Source organism: Schistocerca cancellata, chromosome 1 (assembly GCF_023864275.1).
Source record: "Schistocerca cancellata isolate TAMUIC-IGC-003103 chromosome 1, iqSchCanc2.1, whole genome shotgun sequence".
Classification (NCBI taxonomy): Eukaryota; Metazoa; Arthropoda; class Insecta; order Orthoptera; family Acrididae; genus Schistocerca; species Schistocerca cancellata.
Window position 1 is genome coordinate 1,285,784,694 of NC_064626.1, and position 24,339 is coordinate 1,285,809,032.

General features: G+C 42.2%; 1 protein-coding gene across 1 annotated transcript in view; it reads right to left on the reverse strand.

The window, feature by feature from the left end:
* Positions 1-24,339, reverse strand: part of LOC126147901 (uncharacterized) — a 777,970-nt gene that overhangs the window by 535,916 nt on the left and 217,715 nt on the right. The window contains exon 6 of the mRNA XM_049915724.1: positions 22,443-22,493. Coding sequence (XP_049771681.1) covers positions 22,443-22,493 — 51 coding nt within the window. The remainder of the gene's footprint in view (positions 1-22,442; positions 22,494-24,339) is intronic.

Sequence of the window (24,339 nt, forward strand, 5' to 3'; positions counted from 1 at the left end):
TCTTCCTATATTGGTAAATTGATGTCTCGCCTTGAAATGGCGTAAGTTTGAAAAAAAAAGAGAGCCATTTCATAAGGTCTCCTTGGCAGAAAAATTTCATGGTCGCAGAATCACCCCAGGTACTGCAATTCTAATAAGAAGAAAAATTTCATGGTTGCACAATCACTTCAGGTACTGCAATTCTAATAAGAACAGCTGGCTGTAGAGGCGGTCGCCAACTTCCTGCCAAGAGCAGGGCGAAGGGAGAAGTATAATTCACTAGGCGCTATACGACAATTTTTCCTGCGAGGTGCATCCAAATGAAAGAGTGCCTTCATCTCCGCTTGACAGTCGGGAAGCCCCTGTGGCTAGTGGAGAGAGATTGCTGCCCGTGTGATGTGGAGCGGCAGGAAGAAGCGCAGCAGAGTCACAACGGCAGACGTCTGACGGCGGCGGCCTTTGTGCGCGGGCGCACTGCCGGCGATATATCGATCTGCTCTCCTCTGCTCTTCTGTTACAATAGCCATTTACCGCGGGCTGCTGTGTTCCCCTGCAGCTTAGGCAACACTTCCTGCATTTGCGGTGCGCGTGCGGCTGGGAGCCCGGGCGGCAGGCGCCGCGAATTAATCAACTCGCAGCCAGCTGGGGCAGTGATTAACTGCGCCGTATACAAATATTTGCAGCCGAGTCAGGTCGTACAAAACGCAACGCGCCTATGCTTACGTATTCCATTATTGGAGAAAGAATTAGTAATGAATTATTCCTCGGCAAACGTGTGGGTGGCAATTTGCATTCGAAATTTGTGTTTTATCCGTGATTTGTTGCTGTACGAAACTACCAAATTTCAATTCTACGTCCAGCGTACATTTTTTCCCGCCTGTAGACAAACATTTAGATGGCCATAAACACTGATTGTAAATGAAAGAAATTTCCTCCCCGCAGTGGAGTGTGGCTGATATGAAACTTCTTGGCAGATTAAAACTGTGTACTGGACAGACACTCGAACTTGGAAGCTTTGCCTTCAGTGGGCGAATGCTCTACCAGAGCACGTCCGGATATCGAGTCTCGATAGACACGCAGCTGTAATCTGCAAGGAAGTCTGAATGACTAAATACCAAATATTTGGGCCATTCCCTTGCAAGAAACAGAAACAAGTCATTATGTTATTTCTTCCCGTATTCTATAGCTACAGTCTTGCGATATTCTTCAGTCGCTTTTTAGTTGGTTAACCTAGAGGCAGTAATGTTTTACTGAGCGATGTATATACGTTGATCTTTTTTCTTTTTGCAGAACAGAATTTCGCGGATGCGCATGATCATACGAGCAGCCAGAGACCACAAGGATAAGTAAGCACTGGCATGACATTTTGACACTTGATGACGGTTTAATAATTCGAAAACCGGTTCGTAATAAATATTACTGCGCATTGTTCTTTGAATCTTAGGTATGAAATTTTTCCACCAAGAAGTGACAGAAGAAATTGTTAATATGATTTCTGGTAATTTTTGTCGTAAGTTCTTGTGGGACCAAACTGCTTGATGTCATCGGTCCCTAGCCTCGCAAATTACGTAAGTATTCAACAAGGATTATCAGATACGTACATAAGTACGCCTTTCAACGACGCTACAGAACGATGAAGTTGTTGGGACCAAAGCAGAGCCGTACCAAGGGGTGGAGAGATAGGCTTCCTCGGAGGGCGCAGGCACAGAGAGGGAACAATAATGACCCAAAAATATACTAGAGAATGATGATTAACTGGGAGAGGTAGTTGTGTTCTCCTTCCTCTCGCGTTCGAATCTTAAGCGTGCGAGAAGAAGCCTTTCTGTCGGCTCGAGACTGTAAACGCGCGCTGTTGTCACAATGTCATTTCTACAGTGCCGTTTCGTGAGCGCTGGAGCGAGACTGAGCTAGAGTGTATGACAGAATAATAAGTAAAATGGAAAGAGGCCTCACATAAATCGCACCATTTAACCTATTTCGTATCAAGAAATGCCTTAACTGAAAGCTCTGTATAGTATGTTGAAGAACGTGTAACTGATTATGGTGCCAAATGTAACAGAGTTATTGATACAGCGGAACTAGTTAATGAAGATCATTGACACGTTTTCCAATTTATATGTTTTGATTTTTTTTCAAATTGTGGGTCAAGAGTTAAACAAGTAATGAAACAGCTTTACGCATATGTATGAAAGTGCCAGTGATTGTAGCATCTTATAAATGCGATTTAAAAAAATTAAATATGATAAAGAATTGCTTAGGGTCAAGTAAGGATGTACGCAGAATGTCAAATTCAGCTCTCTTTTCAAATACTACACAGCTGCTAATCTTGACTTGAGTAACACAGTAAAACTGCTTTTTCCAGAGCAGCGATATGCGAAGTAAAAATAGAATAGAATACAATAGCTGGAAACGCGTATTTTCTAAAAGCCCAGTTGTAGCCACTTTTCTTTCATTTCTACTTAATATTGTATGCACTATTAATCATTTGTGAGGAATAAACAGAATCTCTTTTTATACCTATACATATTATAAATCAAACTCCCGTTCCCCGTTTGTCTGTCTGCATGTGAAGGCTAATCTCAGCAACTACCGTGGGTATTATGGTATGACTTTCGAGGATGGTTTGAGTACATCAGTATATACTTTAAACATATCTTCTGGCTGCAAATACTTAGTACTACCCAGGTGAAATTAGGTGGAAGGGGGACGAGAATCATACTAAAATCAATGAACAGTAGTTGCTGTAAGGAGTGACATATAGATTTTATTTTACTTTCAATTGTTTTAGAATGTATGTACAAGTTGCAATTTATTTACTGCAATGACACATTTAACTAGTTGTCAGAAACACTTTGTATCAGCGTGTTTCATTTAGGTGGTCCACTACCTCGCAGCAGTGGTAACACCGATTCCCATAAGACCACCGAAGTTAAGTGCTCCCGTGCTTGGCTGGCACTTTGATGGGTCACCATCCGGGTCTGCTGGCAGCTGTTGGCAAGTGGGCTGCGCTCAGCCCTTGTGAGGCCAACTGGGGAGCTGCTTCAGTGAGAATAAGCGGCACCGCTCACGACAACTGACAACGGCCGGGTGAGCGGCGTACTGGACACGTGTCCCTCCGTATCCGCATCCGGTGACGCCTAGGCCTGAGGATGACACGGCGGCCGGTCGGTAGCGTTGGGCCTTTAAGTTCTGTTCGGACGGTGTTTCTTTTTTGTTCATTTAGGTAGTATTGTTTCATCAGAGCTTCGATTTTACTAAATCTACGTGCAAAATCGTAAATTTGCAAAGTCTGTCTGCAAAGAAAAAATTATGGCAGAGCGGGTAGTGGCTGGGGTGGGGGTGGGGGGGGGTGTAGGGGGGGAGAGGCGGCAGAGCTTTTCCAACTGTGGTGCAGTCTCAGTGTGCGGCTCTGGACCATCGGCTGCCTCTAGATTATGCAACGTGAGTTTTTACGCTGACAAACCACAATCGAAGCGCTTAGGTCGTTACACGCCGTAGAATACGAGGGCTGTTCGGAAAGTAAGGCACGATAGGTCACGAAATGGAAACCACAGCGAAAATCAAAACTATTTTATTTGCAACAGTTAGCTTCAAATTTTAGCTACTTATCTCCATGGTCGCCGATCCGACTTAGACGTTTGTCGTAGTGTTGTACCAACTTTCCGATATCCTCGTTATAGAAGGCAGCCGCCAGTGCTTTTCGCCAATTCTCTACGCTGGCCTACAGCTCGTTGTCTGTGCCAAAACGTTGTCTTCAAAGAAAGCGGTTCATGTGAGCAGAGATGAAACTCAGAGCGAGACAATTAAGGGCTGAATTGCGGATAATCAAACATTTCCCATTGACAACGATGCAAGAGCATCTTCATTGCTGAATAAGGCTGAGAATTATCTTGAAGAAGAAAACGCACGACAGTTATGTAATGTTGGCTGCATAGCTTCAGGCGAAATTTCTCACCAGGCCCTCGTACTGGGCGGGAGACACTGTTGTTCTGGGTATCTTTATGTGCTGCCTGTGTGCTCAGAACTAAAAAGAACGACGTAACGCGATCGACGGGCATACAAGAGACAGTGCCCAACACACCTGTGCAAAACTTCGTCGGATTTTCACTGTGTTTTCCATTTCGCGACCGATCGTTTCTTACTTTCAGAATAACCCTCGCACATCCAAGCTTGTCCGAGTAACATTGTTGGTACTGCTAAACACGGTTGGATGAATGTACCAGCTGGCGCTTGCTGTCGAATTTATATCCAGCAGCAGGTACTCGTACGCTATGTAGTGTCGCTGAATGCCGTATTATCTGACAATGAGCTGTTCCTTGCATGTAACCCTTCTCGTTTTGTAACTCTAATAACTTCTATGACTGACACACTTGACAAGGAGTAATTAACACATTGCGATCCAGGCAAATTTTCTGTGTTAGTTGAAGAATGGGGTTTCGTGCCACGATTGAGATGTGGGACGGTGGAGCATTAAGAAATAGGGGCAAACAGTGTTTGGGTCTGGAAAACTGGTACTGATGGTTCTGTAGTCGGGACCGGAGTCTGGCAGAGACAGAAGGTGGTGAGTGAAGCCGCTGGTTGCTTCCCTTCGCACGTGGCAGCCGTCTAGGCTGCGTGTTTGTGTGACGGCAGCCGATCCCTGCGAGCTAGCCAAAAACGCAAAAAACAGCAGCAGGCCGCAGAGGCGTGCAATTAGCGGAACACGCGCCAGTTGGATGTAGGGTGTAGGGGGGGGGGAGGAGGTGCAAGAAAAGGAGAATGAGGGAGGCGGGGAGAGATCTGTGTAGTAAAAGCCGCGCTCAGTTGACCAAGGCCCGCAGCTGACTGGACCAGGAGAGCTGCAGCGTCTACAAAAGGTAAACCAAGCGGATCAGCTTCTGTCTGCTTCCTCTCTTCTGTACGCAGGTAATGCGGTACAAGCCACGAACAAATGACAACTTTCAGTTTCACTAATACTGCGAATGCGTACTAGGTACCGAGGCTATTCTAGACGCTCCTGATCTTTTTTCCTGCATGTGAGACATCCGACATCAAAACTTACGAAATACTATTTATTTAGATTTATTAATTTTCGTGCCTTTTGAAACAAATCTTCATATTGGGCTTTCAGAAGTTACACATTCACATTTTTAGCGTGTTGCTGGGTGCTGGAGGTTGTTTCTAACGGCAGCATGGGCGGTTTCTGTGTCACCTGCTGACTGACACGTTCCTGGCGACTTAAGCTCTACATACTTTACATTACTAGCACAGGATTTGGTAAACACTGTCAACCGAAACCCATCAGCATCCAGCGTGTAATATTTTTTTACTGTATCTATTTATGTGCTACTGAAAAAAAGCTAGACACATTTCGGATTCATTTACTGCGACGTCTTCAGTCGCCTGAAGTATGTATGCATTCTCAATTAAATGCAGTATTTTTAATTTACATGAAGTGCCACTCTAGTTCTAAGCTACAAACACCGTTAATACCGGCACCTTCTCGCTTAACGAGCGGGTTTTATTAATCGCACTTTGTTTTTGCTTGTGTCTCTCACATGTACGCTTACTGCTCTTCTTGTGGACCCATTCCGTACACAAGACTAAGACATCGTGTCACCACTGTACACACACATTTCCACCTTGTTACTCGTAGTATGCTTGTTTTTGTGTAGAGTCGACACCTACAAATGCGTTTATCTGATGTCTACACCTTATGGTTGTATTTGTGATTCATGCAGCTTTATTACCGTGCGAATTTAAGTAATAAATGTAAATGTCGTGTGACTAAGGCCTCCCGTCGGGTAGGCCGTTCGCCGGATGTAAGTCTTTCGGTTTGACGCCACTTCGGCGACTTGCACGTCGATGGGGATGAAATGATAATGATTAGGACAACACAACACCCAGGTACCTGAGCGGAGAAAATCTCCGACCCAGCCGGCGATCGAACCCAGGCCCTTAGGACTGACATTCTGTCGCGCTGACCACTCAGCTATCGGCGGTGGGGGGCGGGGGACATTTAAGTAATAAAAGGCTGATAATTGAAAAATACGCTTACAATCAGAGAAAATAGCTGCTACTGATCAAGTCGTTTAGTGCAGAAAAGGAAAAACAATTTGTCAAGACGTTCACCCAGATTTTGTTCCTGTCTGGTTGTGAAAGCTGGTCGCCATTGAAGGCCTACAAAATCATGACGACATACCGTCAGTGCATGGCGACAAAATTTTAGAATTACTTAGACTAAAGAAAATGGAGCGCTTTCTGAAATTGTGGCACTTTGGTTTGTCGACTGAGTTCTTTAGTGGTAGAGGATTTAAAAAGTACTCAAAGCGAGCTGTGGGTTGGACAGCAGTGAAGAAGTCAAGACACACTTCCACGCCAGGTACGGTCGTCCCCTGCAACACACGGACCAGCAGTTTAGGCGCCGTCTTGTAGCAGTGTTCCCGAGTGCTGGAACAAAGCATTTTGAGAGTCTTGTTGCTGGTTATGATCTCGTTTTCTTTCTCGGCAAGCTGAAATGATATAAAGCTCTCGGCTCTCCGTCCCAGTGAGTTAAATAAAATATACGAACTCCTTCGCTTGGAAGCCCAGTACCTTTACACAGGGTTATTCCTAAATACCTCTAGGGTTTAAGAAGACGACTGTGCGAATATTACGAGATGTACAGAAAAACAAAACATGTCAGTGAATAGAGAAACTCTCCAATTTCGATTCGTAACAGACGCCGTGATTCAGTTGCGCTATGGTCAGGCACGTCACAACACGTACACGAGTTATCTGCTTCGTATTGCCGCATCTGCATATTGGCAACCCAGAGAATAGATTTGTAAAGCTGGCCGATGTTACGTCTATTGTATGTACGCCTCGTAGTTTTCACATAGCCATCCTCTGGAACTCTGGAGGAACTTACGAACAACACTGCCAGGAAGTCTCATATCAGATGAAAATTTCATTCGGGAATTGTATATTAATCTTGTCGCTCAGTCGTTGTGACGACTTGATTTAGAAATACACTCCTGGAAATAGAAAAAAGAACACATTGACACCGGTCTGTCAGAACCAACAATACTTGCTCCGGACACTGCGAGAGGGCTGTACAAGCAATGATCACACGCACGGCACAGCGGACACACCAGGAACCGCGGTGTTGGCCGTCGAATGGCGCTAGCTGCGCAGCATTTGTGCACCGCCGCCGTCAGTGTCAGCCAGTTTGCCGTGGCATACGGAGCTCCATCGCAGTCTTTAACACTGGTAGCATGCCGCGACAGCGTGGACGTGAACCGTATGTGCAGCTGACGGACTTTGAGCGAGGGCGTATAGTGGGCATGCGGGAGGCCGGGTGGACGTACCGCCGAATTGCTCAACACGTGGGGCGTGAGGTCTCCACAGTACATCGATGTTGTCGCCAGTGGTCGGCGGAAGGTGCACGTGCCCGTCGACCTGGGACCGGACCGCAGCGACGCACGGATGCACGCCAAGACCGTAGGATCCTACGCAGTGCCGTAGGGGACCGCACCGCCACTTCCCAGCAAATTAGGGACACTGTTGCTCCTGGGGTATCGGCGAGGACCATTCGCAACCGTCTTCATGAAGCTGGGCTACGGTCCCGCACACCGTTAGGCCGTCTTCCGCTCACGCCCCAACATCGTGCAGCCCGCCTCCAGTGGTGTCGCGACAGGCGTGAATGGAGGGACGAATGGAGACGTGTCGTCTTCAGCGATGAGAGTCGCTTCTGCCTTGGTGCCAATGATGGTCGTATGCGTGTTTGGCGCCGTGCAGGTGAGCGCCACAATCAGGACTGCATACGACCGAGGCACACAGGGCCAACACCCGGCATCATGGTGTGGGGAGCGATCTCCTACACTGGCCGTACACCACTGGTGATCGTCGAGGGGACACTGAATAGTGCACGGTACATCCAAACCGTCATCGAACCCATCGTTCTACCATTCCTAGACCGGCAAGGGAACTTGCTGTTCCAACAGGACAATGCACGTCCGCATGTATCCCGTGCCACCCAACGTGCTCTAGAAGGTGTAAGTCAACTACCCTGGCCAGCAAGATCTCCGGATCTGTCCCCCATTGAGCATGTTTGGGACTGGATGAAGCGTCGTCTCACGCGGTCTGCACGTCCAGCACGAACGCTGGTCCAACTGAGGCGCCAGGTGGAAATGGCATGGCAAGCCGTTCCACAGGACTACATCCAGCATTTCTACGATCGTCTCCATGGGAGAATAGCAGCCTGCATTGCTGCGAAAGGTGGATATACACTGTACTAGTGCCGACATTGTGCATGCTCTGTTGCATGTGTCTATGTGCCTGTGGTTCTGTCAGTGTGATCATGTGATGTATCTGTCCCCAGGAATGTGTCAATAAAGTTTCCCCTTCCTGGGACAATGAATTCACGGTGTTCTTATTTCAATTTCCAGGAGTGTATTTCGATCACAACTAGAAAGTACAAACGCATTAGAAGCTTGGAGTCATCCATGCTGCCTTGCTCGCCTTCATTTTGTCGTTTATCCCAGACTCTATGAGTGTTATTGGCCGGCCTGTGGCAGCTGGTCCAGTATCCCGCGTCAGTTGAAAACATGAAGCACAACTCAGCACTCCTTTCAGTGCTGCCACATCAGCTGATCTAGTGAACTTCATGTATCTGTGTCTGAGGGTTTTATTCAATATATCTGCTTCTTTTAGTCTGTCTACTAATCTTTTCTGTAGCGTTTCGATTTCTCCGCCTCACGATTAGCAGCTTGATCATAATCACAGCGACTGAAACGCCAAACTCACTTACGCCTGTAAATACGAGAGGAAGTGATGCCTGGGTCATAGTCAGGACAGAAACTCGTGTGACGGCTGCCAACTTTTGCAAGAGCTGGTGGCGCTAGTGGAGTGGTTTTACAAAAGTGATTTAAAGTGATGGAAAAGACTAACAAGTAGCAGCCGGACACAAAGAAGATCCAGTGATGCTGTATTGCAGTGAGTGAAGAAACCCTGCAACTATTTAGAAAAATTAAACTTTTAAAACATTTTTTTAGAACAAATATGTTGGAATGCAACGTTTTAGGAAAGATAAGCAAGGATGAAGATAGTAGAGTATGTGTTGGAGGTATAGTAGCTCAAAAATAACGAAAAATGAAGAGGACGACACAAAATAGAGAAGGTGGTTGCAGTGATGGGGCATAGCTTCTTATTTAGCAGTTTCCCCCACAGGGAAAAAATATAAACACGAGCTCGAAACACTCAGAACTTTTGCGGATGTACTTCTCATTCAAATCTTTCAGCTCGTTGTTTCTACTAGAGGTGAAGGTTTTAATGCTGTTTGACGCGGGGAAAGAAGCACTTCCCTTTCTGAGATAACCACTACTTTACGTTTAAATAAATTATATATGCAATAAATTCATAGTGGATATACAAGATGTTGTAATTTTTGTAATGATGTATGTTTCTGAATAATCATTGTCTTCAGTTTTCGCACCATTAGGTATCTCGAATTTCATAAAAATAAAATAATGTAATATTTTTATAAGCCGTTTATAAAGATTCGTCTGACCTGACAAGACAGTATGTTCGGCCTTCCGACCATTTTATTTTAGATAATGATATAATGTAATACGGCCATAAGTTGTATTTAAATTGTTTAGCTTGATAAAATGATACTTTCAGTTTTCCTGTTTGTATAACAATGTGTTAATTGTTTCACTTAGTCCTATTAATCTGATGACTGGGTCAATCATATGAAGGTTACTGAATGTCGAATTGGTTCCTGAGATTTAATTTCTAAGAATATTCATTTTTATGTGTAGGATCTTTGGTTAACATTCTACCATCTTTGCCGACTTTTTAATGACTGAAGATGACATGCCGCTAATCTTGACATGCGATTCGCCATATTACCTGTTGTATGCTGTTTATACTCTAGTATTACATTTGGAGTTTACATTTTCTTTTATGGCACGGTGATTCTTAATAGTTATGATCTGTCATGCGTGTTCGTTTATGGCATGGTGATTGTCAATAATTATGATCTGTCATGCATCTGATTAATTACATCACATTGTAAGTAAACAACAGGTTGAGTGCGATGAGTTGTATATTATGATTGTTATTGCAATTATTAACTGTGGCTAATTTTTTTGTCTTTTAATGGTATGTAAATACCTGACCATATGGTCAGGTATGATCGAAACTAGTTCTTTAATAAAGTGTCAATACACCAGTGCGCAAATGATGATATTGCAGAAATAAATTAAATGATAAGATATGGTTAGTATATTGTTTTAGTTTCCGCTCCTAAATGAACAACACCAACGACATATTCAAGAAAATTAAATGCGACTAAGATTTGTGACAAACGAATATATAAATAGTTACACAGGTGACTCACATAGTTTGTGTCTATGTTCACTTGCCACACACTGACCACTTTCAGCTGAGGTAGTGTCCTTTAACAAATAGCTTGTGACGTCATTGATCCAGAGTCAGTTGAGCCGTACGTCATAACGACGATATTAGAGTTCAGTGATCAGTTAATATATTGTTAATTTAGGATAAATGTCAATCTTCCGTATAGTTTACTGTGTCATATTATAAAACAGATACCTCTCACAGGCTATTTACACATGAAAATGATGTTTATAAGGTACCGGTTGACCCCAGATAAAAGCGAAAATGGTTCAAATGGCTCTGAGCACTATGGGACTTAACATCTGAGGTCATCACTCCCCCAGAACTTAGAACTACTTAAACGTAACTTACCTAAGAACATCACATACATCCATGCCCGAGGCAGGATTCGAACGTGCGACCGTAGCGGTTACGCGGTTCCAGACTGAAGTGCCTAGAACCGCACGACCACACCGGCCGGCGATAAAAGCAAGATAGTAGTACATCAAACATAAGATGATATAAAATTAACATTTTTATAACAAAAGTGTAGTGAATGATGTTAACACAAATATCAAACGATAGCCTATGATCTATGCGATATGAATCTGGAATTAGTTTTGTCTAGGCAACCTGTTTGAACACTTGTCATATTTTCGTATTGAAGTTTTGATCTATTTATAATCAATAAAATATAAAATATGTTATTAATAATATTATAATAATATAATATTAATAATATTATAATTAATAAAATATAAAAAAGCTTCCAAAATAGAAGTTTTACTGCCCAGATCGCAGTTGATACATATCCTGATTAATAGTTTCTGCAAAGTTATATTGGCATCTTCAAATCATCGGATAAGTTAATTACAAACTTGTGGCACATTGCCATCTAGCCATTTAAAATATGAGAAACTGAGCTGTGCGTTCACACACAACCACCACACACTGATTCACACTTCTGTGAGTTTTCTGTGAGTTTACTTCCATGTTTACAGTGGCAGAATTGCAATGTAAAGCGGGTAGTGGCTTTATAATTCACTTATCCGATGATGGCAATATAATTTTGCTGAAACTAGTAATCAGGATATGTATCAATTGTGATCTGCGCAATACAACTTGTGTTTTGGGAGATTTTTTATACGGATGGAGAGGTGCTCTCCTTCTGAGAGTGTCAGGTAATTATAGTACAGCATCGTTTTGAACGAGAAATTCGGTGTCTCATCAGTGCATTTTGATGTATTGCCTCTAACGAAGCACCTCAGATGTTTCCGAACAAGAGTACAAAACGAAGCCCCCACTGGAGTTCGGTATCGACCTGCCGGCTGATGGCGGACGGTCGTGGTGGGGACGACAGCGCGGGACCGAACAGCACAGAAAGGACTCAGAGATTTGCGGAAAGTCTGCCTTCGCTGGACACTCCTGGGAAACTTGCCGTCTTATCCAGGACAGAAGTTGGCAGTTTAGGAACTGTAATAGATGAAATTAAAATACGAATATTAAGGATGGGAGTTTCGCGGACTGAAATTAGTTTTGAGTGAAACCTGGCCAAGTCGGAAGTTATAAATGAAGTTTTGCCAGCTTCTACTCATTAGCAAGAGACCAGCGCTGCCTGCGGTGGCGGCTGAGGGGCAGCAGAAGAAATGAAAGGAAAAGGAACGTTGCAGGAGAGGGAAAGAACTAAAGACACCAGAGAGCAAACACAGCACGGCCCCTCCCTGAAATATGTACAGACCGCTGCCGGCTCCTGTAGAGAGGCAGCGGGAGGAAAGAGATTACACAAGGCTATGGTAAGAAATAACGTGTGGTCCAGACCGAGCTGTGTTCACACGCAAATACTGCCCAGTGATTCACACGTCATTTCACTTTATAAAGGAGGAGCGACTATCACTCTGGAAAAAAAATGAAGCTGCTACCAGAACTCTGACGACATCTAGTGTCCTCCTCTACCTATGGACCCTTCAATTTCAGACTTTTTTTGAATGATTGATAATTTTCGGAGATGTTGCTTGCAAAAGTCTGCATGTCTTCTACCAGCCTATATCTTCTTTTGTTAGAAGAAATGGGAACAATATCAGCCGTGTGTCTGTATCTGTTTATTTAAATGGTCCAATCCACTGTCATTACGTGCATATGTACAGCAAATACGACAATAGCATTAGTTGTTCAATAAACACAAGATCATAATGTCAAAAGCAACCGCTACCAATCATATTTATGTTAACAAACAGAACAGAAAACAAGTTACTCACAAAAATTCACAATATCGGCGAGATTATGAAAGTATAAAGTAACCATAATTAATTCTGTTCTGTAATAATTTATTTATTGTTGAAACCCAAACGACTACAACAACAGGTGCGTTGCTCAATAAGAGGAGCCAACTGCATTTATTGAGTACGTGACACAGTGAAACATATATAGTTGTTTCAACACAATGTCTCCAGTATAGCTAAAAAAAATTAGAGTTCTTAACTAGACAATAAACGTAAAAATCATAACCCCAAAAGTTAACAGAATAATTAAAATGTTGCCCACCCGTCCTCATGACAAATACATAAGTAATCTCTCGTCATTACACTCATGTAGAACGTAACCTATTAAGAATAAGTAATGCATCGTGTGAAGTATTGAATAACGTATAAAGAGAGAAACCTGCAGAAAAGTGAAATAGGACAGAAAGGAATAAACCAGTCCATGAAAGACCATTATGATACCATCTGTCCTTTAGTAACCAATACATACCCCTCATGTTGTGCATGACAAAAAAATGATAAAATTGTAATCGGATCGAGACCCAAACCAGCGTTTTACCACACTAAATACGACATCACTAGCTCCGAAACTGGTCCAATTTAAAAAGAAACGGACACACAGCTGACAATGTTTCCATTACTTTTCATATATTCATTAGCTATTGTATCACTACAAATCTGAGACTGAGGATGGATGTGCGAAAATATACACTGACGGAAAAAGAAATCGCAACATCAAGAAATAATTAATATAAAGTAATCAAATTTCGGGAAACACACGTCTATGTAACATGCTGAAGCGATTAATATTGCAAGATCACAGGTTAAGGTAAACGCGAGATAAGCCGTTACAAATGTGAAGTGCTGGTACATCAATAACCGGTGTGAGTGCCTCAGTGCTGAATGCAAGCACGTAGATGTGCATGCATTGCGCTGCACAGATGTCGGCTGTCAATTTGTTGGATGGAGTCCTATGTCTGTTGAGTTAAAATGCAGTTTATTTCGTGTATCAAGAGTCAGACCAGGGATGGTTAATGCTGTTTGTGGATGACGCTGGAATTGAACGATAATGTCCCATAGGAGACAGATCTGGTGGCTGCTCACGCCAAGGCACCACGTCGACACTCTGCAGTACATTTTGGGATACAAGAGCGCTATGTGGGTGAGCGTTATCCTGTTGGAAAGCATCCGCGCATCTCCTTGAATGGTGTTCATTAACGGCAGCACAACAGTTCGGATCACCAGACTGACGCACAATTTTGCAGTCAGGTTGCGTGGGATAGCCACGAGACTGCTCCTTCTGTCAGACAAAATGGCACCTTCGACCATAACTCCAGCTGTAGACCCTGTGTAACCACGCCGTCGACAGGTCTGTAGCAGGCGCACACATGCCTCTTTCTGTCCAACACTTGGCCATCACTGGCACCGAGGCAGAACCAGCTTTGGTCAGAAAACACAACAGACGTCCGCTCTGTCCTCCAATGAGTTCCCTCTTGAAACCACTGGAGTCGCAGTCGGCGGTGATTTGGGGTCAGTGTGCGAGCTGTCCTATTTATAACAGCATGCTGTGTCACTGTGGTGCCAAAAGGTGCTAAAACTGCTGCAGATGCAGTGCGATGCGCCAGACCCACACACCGAACGCGACGGCCTTCCCTCTCGGTGACCGTCCGGAGTCCGATCTTGCGCACTGATTACATTCCTAGAATCTTTCTTCAGTATCGTAGAAGGAACTTCCAGCTTCTAGTAGCCCTGTTACACGACCTCGTCCAAACTCAGAGGTGTCGACAATGGCGTCTTCATCGCCTTAAATGCATTCTTGACTAATACCAACTCGTCGCTTCCAAAGGCAATTACCGCCCACGACTGCTACAGCGAGTGTTCAAAGCAAACCTGATTCGCATCCTTACAGCGGCGCTATTAGCGCCGTTCATATGCGACTTGTGATAAATCTGAACAGACATCGTCGCTCAGATATAGAAACAAGTCTTCCAATTTTTTGCTTGCGTCGCACAATTCCTTCTTGGTGTTGCCATTTTTTCCGTCCGAGTATCTTCCTTTAGTTAAGTGTGAATCCATACAAGAATTATATTGCTGAATTGATAAACCTGCAGTTTCTTCCACAACTTTCAGAGTATCGCGTTGTCTTCAGTGTCGAGGCACGCTTCAATATCCGACGCTTCTCTCTTCATCTCCGCATACATCCGCTTAAACTGTTTTCTGTAGTCAAGTCTAGTCTTCCGAAATTTTTACCCCAGTACTGCCCTCAGTTACTAAATTAACTGTTCCTCGATACCTCAGACGTGTTCTAGCTACTGTTCTCTTATTTGAGTCCATTTATGACAGTTCGGCAGTTACTTGATCTACCCATATAACCTTTAACATTATCCTGCATCACCGGTTTTCAAAAGCTGTTCTCTTCACGTCTGTTCTGTTTATCTTCCATTGTTGTTGTTGTGGTCTTCAGTCCCGAGACTGGTTTGATGCAGCTCTCCATGCTACTCTATCCTCTACAAGCTTCTTCATCTCCCAGTACCTACTGCAGCCTACATCTTTCTGAATATGCTTATTGTATTCATCTCTTGGCCTCCCTCTATGATTTTTACCCTCCACGCTCCCCTCCAATACTAAATTGGTGATCCCTCGATGTCTCAGTACATGTCCTACCAACCGATCCCTTCTTCTAGTCAAGTTGTGCCACAAACTCCTCTTCTCCCCAATTCTATTCAATACCTCCTTATTAGTTATGTGATATACCCATCTAATTAACAGTATTATTCTGTAGCACCACATTTCGAAAGCTTCTATTCTCTTCTTGTCTAAACTATTTATCGTCCACGTTTCACTTCCATACATGGCTACACTTTATACAAATACTTTCAGAAACAACTTCCTAACTTTTAAAGCTACACTCGATGTTAACAAATTTTTCTTCTGCTGAAACGCTTTCCTTGCCATTGCCATTCTACGTTTTATATCCTCTCTACCTCGACCATCATCAGTTATTTTGCTTCCCAAATAGCAAAAATCGTTTACTACTTTAAGTGTCTCATTTCCTAATCTAATTCCCTCAGCATCACCCGACTTAATTCGACTACATTCCATTATCCTCGTTTTGCTTTTGTTGATGTTCATCTTATATCCTCCCTTCAAGACACATTCCATTCCGTCCAACTGCTCTTCCAAGTCCTTTTGCTGCCTCTGACAGAATTACAATGTCATCGGCGAACCTCAAAGTTTTTACTTCTTTTCCATGGATTTTAATACCTATTCCGAACTTTTCTTTTGTTTCCTTTATTGCTTGCTCAATATACAGATTGAATAACATCGGGGAGAGGCTACAACCCTGTCTTACTCCCTTCCCAACCACTGCTTCCCTTTCATACGCCTCGACTATAATAACTGCCATCTGGTTTCTGTACAAATTGTAAATAGCCTTTCGCTCCCTGTATTCTACCCCTGCCACCTTCAGAATTTGAAAGGGAGTATTCCAATCAACATTGTCAAAAGCTTTCTCTAAGTCTACAAATGCTAGAAACGTAGGTTTGCCTTTCCTTAATCTTTCCTCTAAGATAAGTCGTAGGGTCAGTATTGCCTCATGTGTTCCAACATTTCTACGGAATCCAAACTGCTCTTCCCCGAGGTCAGCTTCTACCAGTTTTTCCATTCGTCTGTAAAGGATTCGCGTTAGTATTTTGCAGCTGTGACTTATTAAACTGATAGTTCGGTAATTTTCACATCTGTCAACACCTGCTTCCTTTGGGATTGTAATTATTATATTCTTCTTGAAGTCTGAGGGAATTTCGCCTGTCTCATACATCTTGCTCACCAGATGGTAGAGTTTTGTCAGGACTGGCGATCCCAAGGCCGTCAGTAGTTCTAATGGAATGTTGTCTACTCGCGTTGCCTTGTTTCGACTTAGGTCTTTCAGTGCTCTGTCAAACTCTTCACGCACTCCCATTTCATCTTCATCTACATCCTCTTTCATTTCTATAATATTGTCCTCAAGTACATCGCCCTTGTATAGACCCTCTATATACTCCTTCCACCTTTCTGCTTTCCCTTCTTTGCTTAGAACTGGGTTTCCATCAAAGCTCTTGATATTCATGCAAGTGGTTCTTCTTTCTCCAAAGGTCTCTTTAATTTTCCTTTAGGCATCCTTACATTTGTCCTCTAGCCATCTCTGCTTAGCCATTTTGTACTTCTTGTCGATACCATTGAGACGTTTGTATTCCTTTTTGCCTGCTTCATTTACTGGATTTTTATACTTTCTCCTTTCATCAATTAAATTCAATATTTCTTCTGTTAGACAAGGGTTTCTACTATCACTCGTCTTTTTACCTATTTGATCCTCTGCTGCCTTTACTATTTCATCCCTCAAAGCTACCCATTATTCTTCTACTGTATTTCTTTCCCCCATTCCTGTCAGTTGTTCCCTTATGGTCTCCCTGAAACTCCGTACAACCTCTGGTTCTTTCAGTTTATCCAGGTCCCATCTCCTTAAATTCCCACCTTTTTGCAGTTTCTTCAGTTTTAATCTACAGTTCATAACCAATAGATTGTGGTCAGAGTCCACATCTGCCCCTGGAAATGTCTTACAATTTAAAACCTGGTTCCTAAATCTCTGTCTTATCAGTATATAATCTATCTGATACCTTTTAGTGTCTCCAGGGTTTTTCCATGTATACTACCTACTTCCATGGTTCTTGAACCAAGTGTTAGCTATGATTAAGTTATGCTCTGCGCAAAAATTCTACCAGGCGGCTTCCTCTTTCATTTCTTAGCCCCAATCCATATTCACCTACTATGTTTCCTTCTCTCCCTTTTCCTACTCTCGAATTCCTGTCACCCATGACTATTAAATTTTCGTCTCCCTTCACTACCTGACTTATTTCTTTTATCTTCTTATACATTTCATCAATTTTTTAGTCATCTGCAGAGCTAGTTGGCATATAAACTTGTACTACTGTAGTAGACGTGGGCGTCGTGTCTATCTTGGCCACAATAATGCGTTCACTATGCTGTTTGTAGTAGCTTACCCGCACTCCTATTTTTTTATTCATTATTAAGCCTGCTCCTGCATTACCCCTATTTGACTTTGTATTTATAACCCTGTATTCGCCTGGCCAGAAGTCTTGTTCCTCCTGCCACCGAACTTCACTAATTACCACTATATGTAACTTTAACCTATCCATTTCCCTTTTCAAATTTTCTAACTACCTGCCCGATTAAGGGATCTGACATTCCACGCTCCGATCCGTAGAACGCCAGTTTTCTTTCTGCTGACAATGACGTCCTCTTGAGTAGTCCCCGCCCGGAGATCCGAATGGGGGACTATTTTACCTCCGGAATATTTTATCCAAGAGGACGCCATCATCATTTAATCATACAGTAAAGCTGCATGCCCTCGGGAAAAATTACGGCTGTAGTTTCCCCTTGCTTTCAGCCGTTCGCAGTACCAGAAAAGCAAGGCCATTTTGGTTAGTGTTACAAGGCCAGATCAGTCAATCATCCAGACTGTTGCCCCTGCAACTACTGAAAAGGCTGCTGCCCCTCTTCAGGAACCACACGTTTGTCTGGCCTCTCAACAGATACCCCTCCGTTGTGGTTGCACCTACGGTACGGCTATCTGTATCGTTGAGGCAAGCAAGCCTCCCCACCAATGGTAAGGTCCATGGTTCATGGGGGAGGGGGGGGGAAACAACATTAGGAGGTTCAAAATACCCTTTCTTACTGCATAAATTGTTAGCTTAACTATCCAAGAACACGTTGTCAAAATTTCGAAGCGAAATTCGCATTCGTTTAGATTTTATGGGCATAGAACTGAGTGCACATCGGTGGCAAAAGCAATTTGGCGACATACTATCACATGATTTCCACGGATGAAAATCCTCGATACGAATATTGCCCAGAGGGAGAAGAAAGTCGGTGCGAGTGGCAGAAACGAACAGCCCTTGGAACAGAACACGAACTGCACTCCACCCCATTGCAGCCCGACGTACAGAAGGAAGTTCTTCCAATATATGAAGATTTATCAAGGGATGAATTACTGTAGAGATGTTTAGGTGGCCACACACAAAATGCGAATGAAAGTTTTAATTCCACTATTTGGCGATTAGCTCCTAAACACTTGCGCTCCGGACTACAAGTCATTAAATTGGCATCATATTTAGCAGCACGCTTATTCAATGAAGGAAATTTATTTCTTCTGATGGTCATGAACGAGGCAGGAATTTTAGTAGGCACGCAAAGCTTCAATTATGCCGAACAAATGGATAACCAGCGCGTGAGCCGTCAGAATCGTCGTTGTTCATTGGAATCGAAGGAAGGTCGGAAAGCTCGGAAAACACTGCTGCAAGAGCAAAACGAAGCCTTTGAGGAAGAAGAAGGATTGCTACATGGTGCTGGAATCGCAGGTTAATCGGCAAGCATTTTACATTATTGTTAACTTCCTTTAATTTCTAGTTTCCGATAATTTACTTTTCAAACGCGTTTATTTCGAAATGACTATTTTTCACATTTGCGTGCAGTCTAACGCAAAAAGTATAGATCCGATCATTGTGAAAATTCATAGTATGATTCTTTATAGAATTACGAATTATATGAACCAACTAGTGAGATGACATCAAGATTTTAACGGTATTTTTCTTTGCATAATTAGAGAAAAAGTCATGAAAATCGAAGTAAATTGTTCCAACGCCTGCAAAATTTTTAATTTTCATTATTTTCACCTGAATTGAGGTTCATTTTCTTAGAAAATAAGTTATTAATATAAAAGCACAACCTTTTTGATTTCAGATGAAAATCGGAATGGCTACACTGCACGCAATCTTCAGCGGACATCACAGAGTAACTTTGTTATTTTTTGCTGAAATTATTCAAAAACATTCATAAAAACTGTTCGAAATATGAATGAAATGATGTCAAAATTTCATTAAATACTTATCAATCAACTCTTCTTACCCAAAAAAATCTCAAAAAATCTGTCTCAAACAGCCTCTTAATGTGGTGTCCCCACTGAAATTGTTATTCAGCATTAATTTAATCCTGTTTTCAGAAAACCTTCTCTTGCTGTTGCCAGTCTGCATTTTGTATCCTGTTTAATTTTGCCAACGTTTGTTATGTTGCTCCTCAACTAATAGAATTCATCTACTGCCTTCAGTGTCTCATTTTCTAATCTAAATCACTTCGTGTCAGCTGTCTTAACTCGGTTATCCATGTTTTGCGGTAAATGATGTCCATATTAATATCTCGTTTAAGGATAATATCCATTTTGGTCGCCCAACCTTCGGTGTGAGTCCCTGACATAGTTACAGTATTACTGGGAAACCTTCTCCTTTTCCCTCGACTTAAATTCCTGTTTCGTATTTTTTCCTTGTTCCCCTTTACAACTTCTTCTATACCGGTACTTTTAATTTGAATACCAGAGAGTATTTGTACGTTTTATATGATGTTAACTAAAACACAGTTTTTCATATATCAGCGTGAGACCCTAAGTAGCTACTACCTGTCATTGATATCACCATACCGCCAGGCGGAGCTCCAGCAGCAGGGGTAGAGTAGACTTACCCGCAGAGCATCAGGTTTGACCACAGACACACGTAATGTTTTTCAACAGAAAGACAATAAAAGCTTGAAACCGAGAATTCAGATTTTATCTTCTACCTGTGTTTGAAAACAGATAAATAAGAAGTACAGGAGTGTATGCAGATGAGTTACAAAGCAATTAGTTTCAGTAATAGGTACAAGTTATTTATCTACAAAATTCCAAATAGTAAATTTTTAGATTAGCTTGTTTCTTATAATAAATTAGCAATGAAATATTAAGAATTATATTGATTTGGTTTATTGCCATTTTTCTTCTAATGTACATGTCAATACATTTTTAATCGTATAATACAAAAAAATTATGTAGTCTTTTATGTAGTGTTTACACAAGAATACGCACTGTATACACATTTTTCATAATGATGTCTAACACACAAGCAATTTCGTAGGTGGATATACAGTAGATACAAGAGTTTTGGGAAGAATAGTGGACTTGTAAGACGAAGATGGTTTTTGTTCGAACGCATTGTGTTGTACAACCTAAATTTGTGGACGTTGTAACAGCGCAATATAAATCAATAAAAAGGTACGAAAAATTCAATGAAACATGAAGATATTTGTGGAACTCCCATACCAGAATAACAAGGAATTAGACACACAGGAAAAAAATAAATATGTGACAAGACAGGCACATATTCAACAAACGTCTGAATTTATTTTCCAAGAATGCTTATTAGTATGAACACATTCAGCTGGCTGTATATTGTCTTTTGTATAACACAGTACGTATAATAGTTTCTATTCTAATGTGTTAAAGTAATTGCATTAGGGTATTAAATAATTAAAAGTAGATAAATCTTTATTGTTACACTTGGTGATAATTCTCAAATTGGTTACAGCAAAATCTGGGAAAGAACACCGTCTTTAGATACTATAGCTCATAAAAGTGGCATTCGTTTTACACAAACAGGACCACAATGGAGTAGGTGGTAATGGGTGAACTGTCTTAGGATAGGCAATGAAAAGAAAGGTAAATATATATATAGAAGATGCTAAAATATGTGAAGACAATCACATGCATTCTAATTGTGTACTGTAGTTTTGGAAACTTCGATGCATTTTTTGGTAGCATTCTCCGGAATAAATTTCGAGTCAGAACACAACATACGCGTTGTAGAAGTCAGTAATTTAGATGTGTATCCACCCAGAATAAAAAAACTAAAATTTGTGGGAGTATACTGGGAATGTGTGGTTTGTTAGTAGGTGGTCATATTTACCATTAACTTTACCTAGATAGTGAAACTTTGTGTGTGTGTGTTTGTTAAAAACTCTATTCAGCTCAAGGGAAATAACGTCTTACTGAAAAAGATTGTTCATTACTGCCTATAAAACTATTCTAAGCAAAGCGGTTTAGAGTGCTAGTTTTACAGTAAATGTTTTACTTTTATTGAGGAACGGTGTCTTTCTCATTTCATCATATAGAATTTTCTGCGGCAAAATGTTGTCTTAGGCAAGTTCCGGTTAGAAAAAGATCCGAAGCAAACCTTATCATGATTTTGTAGAAGATAGGGATAACAGAACTGAAGACCATAAATAATTAAATAATTCAAACTCCTCCCTTCATGCGTTAGGGGTTCTACGCGTTTTATTGTGTTCATCTGAAAATCTTCCTTAGCACAAAATTACTGAGGCTTTTGTGACCACTTGTTGATGTAGCGCCTGTAACTACGCAAGAATAACGTGTTAGCTATCGACTTTCATCTTGATCTCCTAGGCCGTCCTTTGTTTAGTGATTTTTCTGACGTTTCGACAGTGCGACTGCTAACACTGCCAAATAGCGCGAATTATTGACACACGCTAGTGGTAGCGAAACGTTAGAAAAATCATTAAACAGACGTTGGCCGATGTTCATGAGAGGCAAGGCAACAGAAAATACGACACGCTTTCGTAGCTAAAGAGTGGGAAAAAGAAAAATGTTTAGAAATCGGATAGTAAAAAAACTTAGCGCATTTCACGAATAGGAGACCTACTCTTTGCAAAGTAATCGGAAATGTCTCTGATAACGATATCTATTCACCTTTTTTGCTTTTTAGATTACGTGATCGTGAACGCTCAAAACACTTTGCTTATTAGCTCTATTTTACCCTACATGAACAAGAGTCTTAACTTCTTTCTGACACACAAAGAAACACTTCGTTGGAGCTGGGATTGCGAGAGGCAGACGAGGCTGCAGAGGGGCGCAACGCGGCTGTTCTACACTGCGCATGCGCCGTTGAGCAGGTTCGTGGGCGTACTCACCCGCGCCTTGGGCGTCTGCTTCAGCCCGATGGCTGGCTGGCTGCGGTTGCTCTGCAACATAACAAACACACACGTGTCGGTACAAATACAGACAGGAAGCACGTGACTTTACACGTCTCGTAATTTCATAAGGTTAACTGGTCTCGTAAAATCAAACAGTTCTCCAGAAATTAAATAGATCTATATATTTAGGTCAGATGTGAAAATTACCGAACTATCAGTTTAATAAGTCACAGCTGCAAAATACTAACGCCAATTCTTTACAGGCGAATGGAAAAACTGGTAGAAGCCGACCTCGGGGAAGATCAGTTTGGATTCCGTAGAAATGTTGGAACACGTGAGGCAATACTGACCTTACGACTTATCTTAGAAGAAAGATTAAGAAAAGGCAAACCTACGTTTCTAGCATTTGTAGACTTAGAGAAAGCTTTTGACAATGTTAACTGGAATACTCTCTTTCAAATTCTGAAGGTGGCAGGGGTAAAATACAGGGAGCGAAAGGCTATTTACAGTTTGTACAGAAACCAGATGGCAGTTATAAGAGTCGAGGGGCATGAAAGGGAAGCAGTGGTTGGGAAAGGAGTAAGACAGGGTTGTAGCCTCTCCCCGATGTTATTCAATCTGTATATTGAGCAAGCAGTAAAGGAAACAAAAGAAAAATTCGGAGTAGGTATTAAAATTCATGGAGAAGAAGTAAAAACTTTGAGGTTCGCCGATGACATTGTAATTCTGTCAGAGACAGCAAAGGACTTGGAAGAGCAGTTGAACGGAATGGACAGTGTCTTGAAAGGAGGATATAAGATGAACATCAACAAAAGCAAAACGAGGATAATGGAATGTAGTCAAATTAAGTCGGGTGATGCTGAGGGAATTAGATTAGGAAATGAGACACTTAAAGTAGTAAAGGAGTTTTGCTATTTAGGGAGTAAAATAACCGATGATGGTCGAAGTAGAGAGGATATAAAATGTAGACTGGCAATGGCAAGGAAAGCGTTTCTGAAGAAGAGGAATTTGTTAACATCGAGTATAGATTTATGTGTCAGGAAGTCGTTCCTGAAAGTATTTGTATGGAGTGTAGCCATGTATGGAAGTGAAACATGGACGATAACTAGTTTGGACAAGAAGAGAATAGAAGCTTTCGAAATGTGGTGCTACAGAAGAATGCTGAAGATAAGGTGGGTAGATCACGTAACTAATGAGGAGGTATTGAATAGGATTGGGGAGAAGAGAAGTTTGTGGCACAACTTAACTAGAAGAAGGGATCGGTTGGTAGGACATGTTTTGAGGCATCAAGGGATCACAAATTTAACATTGGAGGGCAGTGTGGAGGGTAAAAATCGTAGAGGGAGACCAAGAGATGAATACACTAAGCAGATTCAGAAGGATGTAGGTTGCAGTAGATACTGGGAGATGAAGAAGCTTGCACAGGATAGAGTAGCATGGAGAGCTGCATCAAACCAGTCTCAGGACTGAAGACCACAACAACAACAACATATTTAGGTAGGATTGGAATTCAGGGATCGGAAGAAGATAATAAACAACAGACAGAAATTTGTTATAGCAATCTAATTTATTAAGAAAATCACTGCGTCAACACGAAATCCAGTAAATCTGTATTTTGAATATAACTACTCCGTCCGAACAGGCCTTGGAAGGCCCAAAGGCACCGACCGGCCGACGTGTCACCCTCAGACCACAGGTGTCACTGGATGCGGATATGGAGGGGCATGTGGTCAGCACACCGCTCTCCCGGCCGTGTGTCAGTTTCCGAGACTGGAGCCGCTACTTCTCAGTCAAGTAGCTCCTCAGTTTGCCTCGCAAGGGCTGAGTGCACCCCGCTTGGCAACAGCGCTCGGCAGGTGGGATGGTCACCCATCTAAGTGCTAGCCCAGCCCGA